This window comes from Mastomys coucha, unplaced genomic scaffold (assembly GCF_008632895.1).
Source record: "Mastomys coucha isolate ucsf_1 unplaced genomic scaffold, UCSF_Mcou_1 pScaffold8, whole genome shotgun sequence".
Taxonomy (NCBI): Eukaryota; Metazoa; Chordata; class Mammalia; order Rodentia; family Muridae; genus Mastomys; species Mastomys coucha.
In genome coordinates this window covers 61,207,494-61,218,068 of record NW_022196914.1, presented here as the reverse complement: position 1 = coordinate 61,218,068, position 10,575 = coordinate 61,207,494, and the positions used below count along the sequence as shown (strand labels likewise).

The following is a 10,575-nucleotide window of genomic DNA, read 5'->3' as shown; positions in this document are numbered from 1 at the left end:
TTTTTTTTTTTTTTTTTTTTTTTGAGACAGGGTGTCTTGTTAAACCTGGAAGTTGCTATTTCAGTAGACTAGCTGATTAGCAAGTCCTTGGTATCAGTCTGTTTTTGCCCCTCATCCTCACCCCCAAGTAATGGGGTTACAGATTTATGCCCTCATGCCCGGCTTTGTGTGTGCATGTGTGTTGTGTATGTATCTGTCGGGCATGTGTGTGTGCCCATGCATATCTCCCGAGGCCAGAGGAGGATTTCTGTATTTATTGTATCACTCTTTGCCTTATTCTTTTGAGACAGGGTTTCTCACTGAACCTGCAGCTAGGTTGGCAGTCAACTAGTCCCTGTGATCTGATCTTCCTATCTCCAGACCTACACAGCACTTTGGCTACAAGAAACCAATAAAGATGCAGAGCACACACATCTCACATCCAGGAATCTCATAAACACACAAAACCGAGATCCATAATATACATGCAAAGGATACATACAGTTGAAAGAAAAAGCATCCTGACTTGACGGCATGAGACGAAGGACTTCTGAAGATGCTGTTGAGTTCATTTTGGATTGGCTATTTACTCCTTGGCATGGGGCCTTCCCTTAAGAGTGGTTTGTTTCCCTGTGAGACTTCCTTGAAGAAAATTAATTTTTCATTTGTGATGGCCATCAGTTGGAGAGAGCTATGGGCCAGGGATGGGGGCACATATACACTCTTTCTCAGCTCGAGGACCCATCTGGCACATACCCTATGCATGCTGCCACTGTCTTTGAGAGATTTCTTTTGTTGTTGTTTTTTTGTTTTCTTTTGTTTTTCAAGACAGGGTTTCTCTGTGTAGCCCTGGCTGTCCTGGAACTCACTCTGTAGACCAGGCTGGCCTCGAACTCAGAAATCCACCTGTCTCTGCCTCCCAAGGGCTGGGATTAAAGGCCTGCGTCACCACCTCCCGACTGAAAGATTTTCTTTTAAAGATTTATTTATTATTATAACTAAGAACACTGTAGCTGTCTTTACACACACCAGAAGAGGGTGTCAGAATTCACGACAGATGGTTGTGAGCCACCATGTGGTTGCTGGGATTTGAACTCAGGACCTTTGGAAGAGCAGTCAGTGCCCTTAACCGCTGAGCCATCTCTCCAGCCCCAAAAGATGTTTTGTTGTTGTTTTTGTTTTTTTGTTTTTTGTTTCAAGACAGGGTTTCTCCGTGTAGCCCTGACTGTCCTGGAACTCACTCTGTAGACCAGGCTGGCCTCGAACTCAGAAATCCGCCTGCCTTTGCCTCCCAAGTGCTGGGATTAAAGGCATGCACCACCACTGCCCAGTGTCTTTGAAAGTTTATATATGTGCCAGCCCTGTTGTATCTAGAAGGCCTTGATTCTTCGGAGTCCTCCATCCATCCCCTCTGTGGCTTAACACTTTTTTCTCCTATTCTTTTGCAGAGTTCCCTGAGCCCTGAGAAGAGACATTTAATAATAGAGATATTCCTTTTAAGGCTGAGTGTTCCAAGGTCTTTCATGATGCGTGTTGCCATGCTGTGGCTGTGGTATTCCCATCTGCTTCAGGAGACTTCCCTGAGGATAGTTGAGCAAGGGAGGGATCTCTGTAACTCCCAAGTTTTAATAAAATTGTTCGTGTTAGGAAGCCACAAGAGGTGGTTTCAGATTAAACTTTAGACTGTAATGAGATTAGAGACTAGCTATCTAGGAGGGAAATGGTCCTAGAAAATTTGGAATGATGAACCAAATAGTTCAACCGGTTACTGCACAACATTGTAATTGAAAGGCCAGAGGTGAGTGCCTAGGCGGGAAGAGGGGCGGAGCGGACGCAGAGGGGTGGAGCTGTCCCTTATAGCTCCTCAGTGACATCACACAGGCTCCGCCCCACGCTGCCCACTCCCGATACTTCTGCGCTCGCCTGCGCCCCGGAAGCTGCCCCGCTCGGGGGTCACGATGGGCAGTAAGATGGCTTCCGCCTCTAGGGTCGTGCAGGTAAAACCTGGGCCGCTCCCGCGCTTGGAAGGGAGGAAGGGATGGTGCAGACACAGCGGCAGCGCCGGGAGGAAAGGCGGTGCCAGAGAATGCTTCGCGGCCGCGGCCCTGAAGGAGGGCTAGCGGGTGTGTGTGTCTGAGAATGGAACCTCCGGGCTCCCGGTGGCCGGGAGTAAATAGGGTCTGGCGCCAAGGCTTCGAGGCCCGTGGCGGGCGGTGGCCTCTGGTAGTATGGGCTCGTGCTCTTCGGAGGTCGGAGGATTCCCCAGCACCTCACTAGCCCTAGTAGTTTGCGGGCTACGCTGCCCTCCAGCAATTCGGCCAATCGCCTTTTAATATTGTCCGTGATGTTCGCCTGCCAGCCAATCCGGAGGAAGGCCGTAGCGGGGCGGGGAAGGAAGCAAATCCTGGATCTGACCTGGTGTCCCTTCAAGGACTTGGGAATGGCCGGATCACCGGCCCCTTTGGCTGCTTCCTCACCTTCGAGTTGGTTAGATTTGATCTCTTCAGGCTCTTGGCTAGAGATGCGGGAATGAGTAAAATACCATGCTATTTACGTTTATTACTTACTGGTATATATGCTTCACAGTTGGTTTGCCAAGCCTTTCTCCACTGTGCTTAGATAGGCAGCTATGGACTTTGCTAATCCATCCATCAAATTACTAACTTCTGACAGCTTTTGTATCTGCTTTAGCAGCTGTGATCTCTAAATAGGAGACGTAAAAATTCGAGAGTGGACACAGCATTTTGTAATTAGAGAGTTTTTTTAAAAGTTCTTAACGTGAAGTATTTTCGGATTAATCTTCATTTATGATATATGAAGTGGGTTTTTTTTGTTTTTGTTTTGTTTTGTTTTGTTTTGTTTTGGCACAAACACATTTTCCCTTGAAGTTATCTGAATGATGAACCTAGACCTTTGGAACCATTGCAATGAATAATCCTCAGTTACTCATTCCGTTGGTAGACACCGAGCATTGAGTATGATTTTGCAAGTACAGAATAGCTGACAAAGTCTGTTAACCAATATAACCTTGTACATCAATAATGCATATATAATTCAATCTGGGGTGGGGAAAGGAGCAGACATGGTGGCACACACAATCCCAGCATTCAGGAGTAGAGGCCAGCCTGGTCTACATAGTGAGGTACAGCCAGAGCTCCTTAATAAAACTAAGTCTCAAAAAAAAAAAAAAAGTTGGTGTGTATGTAGGAATTGATATAACAAAAGAATATAATCACTGGAGTGGTGATAAGCATGTGAAGACATGCTTGAAAATTCTTGCTGAGAAAATACAAATTAAAACTGGGAGGATACTACACATTCGCCATAATAACTAAAGTGTACTTTTTATTGCTGCGGTTTGGACCCAGGGCCTCAGGCATGCTGCTTACCTCTGAGCTACACTCAGCCCTTGTGATGAAAAGAGTGGTGACATGGGCAGAAGGCCTTGAGACTCATAACGCCTTCACTGCTGATTTATTATCCAAGAGCGTCTGTCTCTCCTTACAAAGCAACTTGTCTGAAAACGTTCCGAGAGGACTGAAGAGATAGCTCAGTGGGTAACGTGCTTTCTGCATTGGCATGAGGTCCCAGCCCAGCCCCCATGTAAACACTGGCTTTAGCCACAGCCTAGAGAGTGAGGTGGAGGCTGGCAGGTCTCTAGAGCTCACTGGCTCACTAGACTGGTGAGTTGTGGGGTCAGGGCAACTGAAGAAGGAGATCCCGTGTTGACTTGAGCTCCACATGCCTGTACACACCACATATGCACCCATTTACACACAGACACAAATACACACACATGTGTGCATGTGAATCTCTTTGAGTTTGAAGCTGACCTAGTCTACAGAATGAGTTCCAGGATAGCCAGGGCCATGCAGAGTCACTTCTTAAAGAAAGAAAAGGAAAGATAAGAAAAGAAAGGAGAGAAAAGAAAAGGAAAGAGTAAGAAAAATATTACTCTCAGGCTGATGTTGAGGGCTGAGGGATGGAAGGGCCTTTTTTTTTTTTTTTTGGTTTTTCGAGACAGGGTTTCTCTGTGTAGCCCTGGCTGTCCTGGAACTCACTCTGTAGACCAGGCTGGCCTTGAACTCAGAAATCCGCCTGCCTCTGCCTCCCAAGTGCTGGGAGCCACCACTTCCTGGCGGGACTTGTTTGTGATGACCTTAATATGGTCACAGGGTGGAAGGAGGGAACCAACTCCTGAAAGCTTATCCTCTGACTTCCACAGGCACACACAAAATAATAAGCAAAAATATTTTTAAATGCTTTTCTGTAGATAAAGGAAAATGCTGAAATGAAGATTTCAACCATTTTAATGGATTTATAGGCTTAGGAATTACAGATAGTCTCAGCTAATTTGTATTTTTCTATATTTTTTCCAGTTTTTACACAGATTGTGTAGTCAGAACAAGTGCTTTGTTGCTATTTTGTCTTTTAATTCTTACTGACCTTAGCTGTAGTAAGATTTTGCTTTCTCATCAGGCAGTGGTGGTGCACACCTTTAATCCCAGCATTTGGGGAGCAGAGGCAGGCGGATTTCTGAGTTCAAGGCCAGCCTGGTCTACAGAGTGAGTTACAGGACAGCCAGGGTTACACAGAGAAACCTGTGTCGAAAAACCAAAAAAAAAAAAAAAGAAAAAAAAAAGAAAGGAAGAAAAGGAAAAAAAAGATTTTGCTTTCTCAGTAGTAACCAGTAACAGTTAATAATTAGGTTATGTTGAAATCTTGTTCAATAGAGCCATATATGTTTCTGAATAGAGGGATGATTGCTTAGTAGCATTCTTTTTTTCTTTCCTTCAGGGAGCTGAGTATGAGATAATTTAGAATAGTATGGCAGTTGTTTTTGTTGCCTTTACTCAAATATAAATTTTGAAATATTTTTTAAAAATTGGACAGCAAATAGACTAGTTTTGTTTGTGTGTTTTTGATTTGGTGATTTTGTTTTTTAGCAGGTCTGTATAATTCTGGCTGTCCTTGAACTTGCCAAGTAGTTACCAACATCTATAGATATTTGTAGAACAGTGGACTCAAGAAGCAGAGGACATAGTACTGCTGTAGTAGCTTTGCCTACAATGGGGCAGGAGTCTTGGCAATAACTTGGGAGGATGTACTTGTACTGTATACAAATTTGAGGAAAACAGAAGAAGCAGCAAGAATAAGAGAGGACTTAGGCAGTGCGCTACTTGTCGAGATCCGTGTGCTTGCCTTCACCCCCAGGATGCTGGGGTGCAGGACGGTGACACAACATCTGACCTTAATTAGGACTTTTTTAAAAAAATTATTCATTTTTAGAGCATTCATTGTTTGCCTATATGTATGTTTGTGTGAGGGTGTTGGACCCCTTGGAATTTGGAGTTGTGAACTGTCATGTGGGTGCTGGAAATTGAACTCAGGACCTCTGGAAGAGAAGTCAGTGTCCTTAAACACTGAGCCATCTCTCCAGCCCGAGCAGGTGTTTTTAATTGCCCAGTGTTTGTCATGAAACTGTTGAGTAGTAGCAGAACACGGGAAGTCATACTTGATACAAATCAGGAAATTTCCAGTTACTTCCTTAACCACTTTGTAAGTCAAGCATCACAAAGTCACATCGCCCTCACTGTTTTTACTTGCTAATTTTTTATTTTTATTTACATGTATGTATGTATGTATGTGCATATAAGTCTAGAGTAGGCATCAGATTCCCTGGAGCTGGAGTTACAGGTACTTGTGAGCTGCCAGCTGTGGGTGCTGGGAACTAAACTTGGGTTCTCTGCAAAAGCAGAAAGTGGTCTTTGAGCATCTGCCCCTCCAGTTCACTGTGCATTTTTGTTTTGTTTTATTACTGTGATGTATATGGAGGTCAGAGGACAACTTTTGGAAGTCAGTTCTCTCCTTCCACTGCGGTTTCCAACTTGTTAGGCTTGCTTATATACTTTTTTTTTTTTAAGATTTATTTATTTATTTTATGTATGTGAGTATACAGACACACCACAACACCAGAAGAGGGCATCGGATCCCATTACAGACGGTTGTCAGCCACCATGTGGTTGTGGGATTTGAACTCAGGACCTCTGGAAGAGCAGTCAGTGCTCTTAGCCGCTGAGCCATCTCTCCAGCCCCCTTTTAATTATGTATATGTGTGTATGACATCTGTGTGAGTGCAGATACTCAAGGATGCCAGAGGTGTCGCATCCCCCTGGAGGTTCAGGCAGTTGTAAGCCGTCCTGATGTAAGTGCTGGGAATTGAACTCCGGCCCTCTGCTGGAGTAGTACAGTACACGCTCTGAACAGAATGAGTCATCTCTACCCCGAGTAGTAGTTTACTTTAATGAAGGTGTTTAATTATGAGGACTAGTATATTGTTGCCTTTGTAGTTAATGAGGTCTTGTTTCCCCACGTCTTATTTTCCTTCAGGTAGTGAAGCCACATGCTCCATTAATTAAGTTCCCTAACAGAAGAGACAAACCTAAACTCAGTGGTAAGTTCTATTTCATTTAGAGATTTTTTTAAATGTGCCCATCATATTTAGAATTAATATTAGAGACGGTATTTCTCAACTTTATAATCAGGTAGGTTGTTGTGATTTAGTTCAAAATATTACCCAAGTAGTATACAAGTTAGGAACTTTTGGTGAGGGTTGGGGGGGATATAGAGGTCTAGCTGATCAGGAACTGGACATGTAGACCAGGCTGGCCTTGAACTCACAGAGCTCCTCTGCCTCTAAGTACTGAGATCAAAGGTATATACCACCACATCCAGCTAGTAATTAACTTTTTATTATCCCTGTCATATTTATTTGTTTTATCTTATTGTATTTTTTAAAATAAATTTAAAAAATTATGAGTATGAATGTTTTTCCAGTATGTACTGGCTGGTTTTGTGTGTCAACTTGACACAGGCTGGAGTTATCACAGAGAAGGGAGTTTCAGTTGGGAAAGTGCTTCCATGAGATCCAGCTGTGGGGCATTTTCTCAGTTAGTGATCAAGGGGGTAGGGCCCCTTGTGGGTGGTGCCATCCCTGGGCTGGAAGTCTTGGGTTCTATAAGAGAGCAGGCTGAGCAAGCCAGGGGAAGCAAGCCAGTAAGGAACATCCCTCCATGGCCTCTGCATCAGCTCCTGCTCTCTGACCTGCTTGAGTTCCAGTCCTGACTTCTTTGTGATCAACACCAATGTGTAAGTAAGCCAAATAAACCCTTTCCTCCCCAACTTGCTTCATGGTCATGATGTTTGTGCAGGAATAGAAACCCTGACTAAGACACTGTATGTATGTTATCTGTACATGCATGCATGCCTGGTGTCCACAGAGATTGTAAGAGAGCATCAGATCCCTGGAACTGGAGTTATGGATAGTTTTGAGTCACTGTGTGGGATCTGGGAATCAAACCCAAGCCATGGCAGCCAGTGCCCTTAATCACTGAGACATCTCATAGTCCCTAAAGGGAAACTGGGAACACAGGCTTGGATGATGTTGATAAGGGGAATCAAACTTGTGTCCTTTAGAAAATGAGTGTGGGGCTGGAGAGATGGCTCACCAGTTAAAAGCACGTACTGCTCTTCTGAACGTCCTGAGTTCAAATCCCAGCAACCACATGGTGGCTCACAACCACCCACAACGAGATCTGACACCCTCTTCTGGAGTGTCTGAAGACAGCTACCAATGTACTTACTTGTAATAAATAAATAAATCTTTAAAAAAGAAAAAAAAATGAGTGTGACAAGGTCACACACTCAATGGCTGAGCTGTCTCTCTGGTAGTCATTTACTTCTTTTAAAATTTTTTTCTGGGCAGTGGTGGCACTCGCCTTTAATCCCAACACTTGGGAGGCAGAGGCAGGCAGATTTCTGGGTTTGAGGCCAGCCTGGTCTACAGAGTGAGTTCTAGGAGAGCCAGGGCTACATAGAGAAATCCTGTCTTAAAAAAACAAAAAAAATTTTTTTTTCACTTTATTTGTTCAGAGTGTGTGTGTGTGTTAGCATGTAAGATCTCAAGTGTGCCCTTGTTACAGTGCATGTATGGAGGTCAGGACAGTTGTTCTCCTCCTACCATAAGAGCCAGTGTTCTCCTCCTACCATAAGAGTGCTGGGGATCACACTCAGGTGCTCAGGCTTAGTGGCAAGTACCTTTATCTTCTGAGCCATCTCTTTAGTCCTAATTTAATTTCTTTTTTCTTTTTTATTTCTTCCTTCCTTTCTTTTTTTTGGGGGGGGTGCGGGGGAGGCGTTGAGACAGTTTCTCTGTGTAGCCCTGGCTGTCCTGAAACTTACTCTGTAGACCAGGCTGGCCTCAAATTTCCGAAATCCGCCTGCCTCTGCCTACCAAATGCTGGGATTAAAGGCATGCGCCACCACTGCCCAGCTCTAATTTACTTTCTTTAAACCACGTTGCTGAGCAAGGATAGAGGCACCCTACTTATTCAGGAAGCTGAGGCAGAAGGATCAGTTGAACACAGGAAATCAAGGTGAACTTGGCCAATATAGTGAGACCTCATCATACAAAATAAATAAAAAGAGCTGTAGCTGTGGCTCAGTGATTGTTTGCCTCGCTTGAACAAAGACCTAGGTTCAACCCCATCTCTGCCTGACCCAAAGCAAGAAAGGTAACTTTCTTTCAAAAAGAATATTACGTGTGTGTGTGTTTATGTGTGTGCATGTGTATGTGCATATGTGTGCATGTGTATGTGTGTGTGTACATGTGTGTGCGTGTGCATGTGTGTATGCATATATATACACATGTGCACGTGTGTTTATCTGTATATATATTACATACATATGTAGTAGTTTAAGAACTATTTGAAGACATATATAGCAGTGCATACCTATAGTTTTAGTACTCAGAAGGTCGAGGAGGAAGATTATTAAAGCAAATTGAGCAATGGCATGATTTATTTAAAGTTTTGTTTATTTAATGTGGCATTTTGTCTGGATGTATGTCTGTGATTCACATATGTGCCTGGTACAGAAGAGAGTGGCACATCCTCTGGAACTGGAGTTACAGACAGCTTGGGCTCCCCTGTGGGTGCTGGGAATTAAGTCTCTGTCCTCTAGAAAAGCCAAGTACTCTTAACTTCTGAGCCATCTCAGAAGCCCCAGTCACCTGTTGATAAAAGATGACTTGATTATTTAGTAGTAGATGAATCAAAAACTAACATTTAAAGATGCCTGGATAATTCTCTAATTAGTATTTTTGTTTTCAATTTGAGCCTCAGAAGCTATGGGATCTGCAGCGCTACCCTCCCACTCCTCTGTAATTTCACAGCATTCAAAAGGAAGTATGTCCCCAGATTTACTAATGCATCAGGGGCCACCAGACACTGCAGAAATTATAAAATCATTACCTCAGAAATACAGAAGGAAACCTATGTCTCAAGAGGAAATGGAATTTATCCAGGTATGTTCTTGTTCTCTAGCACAAGATTGTGCAGAGTGCCCTTGACATTTTAGGTTTGCAATTTCCTCCCTTTGTTTTGTCAAATGGGATCATAGCTAAGGGACATGAAAAGATAGGCCAGGGCTATCAGGCACAAATCCAGGGTGGGACCATCAGTAAGTATGAAGGATGTCTTAGAGTTTTACTGCTGTGAACATACACCATGACCAATGCAAGTCTTTTTTTTTTTTTTTTAAGATTTTATTTATGTATATGAGTACACTGTCGCTGTCCTCAGACACACCAGAAGAGGGCATCTGATCTCATTACAGATGGTTGTGAGCTACCATGTGGTTGCTGGGATTTGAACTCAGGATCTCTAGAAGAGCAGTTGGTGCTCTTAACGGCTGAGCCATCTCTCTAGCCCCCCCAATGCAAGTCTTATAAAGGACAACATTTAATTGGGCTGCCTTACAGATTCAGAGGTTCAGTCCATCATCTTCAAGGCAGAAGCATGCCAGTGTCCAGGCAGGCATGATGCAGGAGGAGCTGAGAGTTCTGCATCTTCATCTGAAGGCTGCTAGCAGAATACTAACTTCCAGGCAGCTAGGGTGAGGGTCTGAAGCCCATGCCCACAGCAACACACCTACTCCAATAGGCCACACCCACTCCAAAAGGCCACACCTACTCCAACCCTCTGATAGTGCTGCTCCCTGGCCCAAGCATATACAAACCATCACAGAGGACATATGAAGAAATAAAACCATACAGAGGGCCAGGCAGTGGTGGTGCACGCCTATAATCCCAGCCCTTGGGAGGCAGAAGCAGGCAGATTTCTGAGTTCGAGGCCAGCCTGGTCTACAGAGTGAGTTCCAGGACAGCCAGGGCTACACAGAGAAACCCTGTCTGGGGAAAAAAAAAAAAAAAAAAAAAAACATACAGAGGGTTAGTAGAACTCCTGCCTGGCATGTGCCAAACCCTGGGTTTATTCCCCACAAAACAAAACCTTATGAAAAAAAAAAAAGCCCTTTGGGTGAGGGATTAGTAACTTTTCAAAGTATAAATTGCTTCTGAGACCATGGATATGTTTGAGGGTAGCTGATGCCATCACTTTTTTTTTGTTTGTTTTTTTCGAGACAGGGTTTCTCTGTGTAGCCCTGGCTGTCCTGGAACTCACTCTGTAGACCAAGCTGGCCTCAAACTCAGAAATTCACCTGCCTCTGCCTCCCAGGTGCTGGGATTAAAGGCGTGAG

The 10,575-nt window shown here is 44.0% G+C and overlaps 1 protein-coding gene across 2 annotated transcripts in view; it reads left to right on the top strand.

Moving 5' to 3' along the window:
* The first annotated feature begins 1,852 nt into the window (after positions 1-1,852).
* Mrps36 (mitochondrial ribosomal protein S36) overlaps positions 1,853-10,575 on the top strand; it is a 10,176-nt gene continuing 1,453 nt past the window's right edge. Inside the window, exons 1-3 of one of the 2 annotated variants that reach the window (XM_031360405.1) lie at positions 1,853-1,976; positions 6,370-6,433; positions 9,162-9,343. In XM_031360405.1, coding sequence (XP_031216265.1) covers positions 1,938-1,976; positions 6,370-6,433; positions 9,162-9,343 — 285 coding nt within the window. In that variant the 5' untranslated portion in view covers positions 1,853-1,937. Of the gene's footprint in view, positions 1,977-6,369; positions 6,434-9,155; positions 9,344-10,575 lie in introns of both variants that reach the window. The other variant, XM_031360404.1, reaches the window with a different exon arrangement.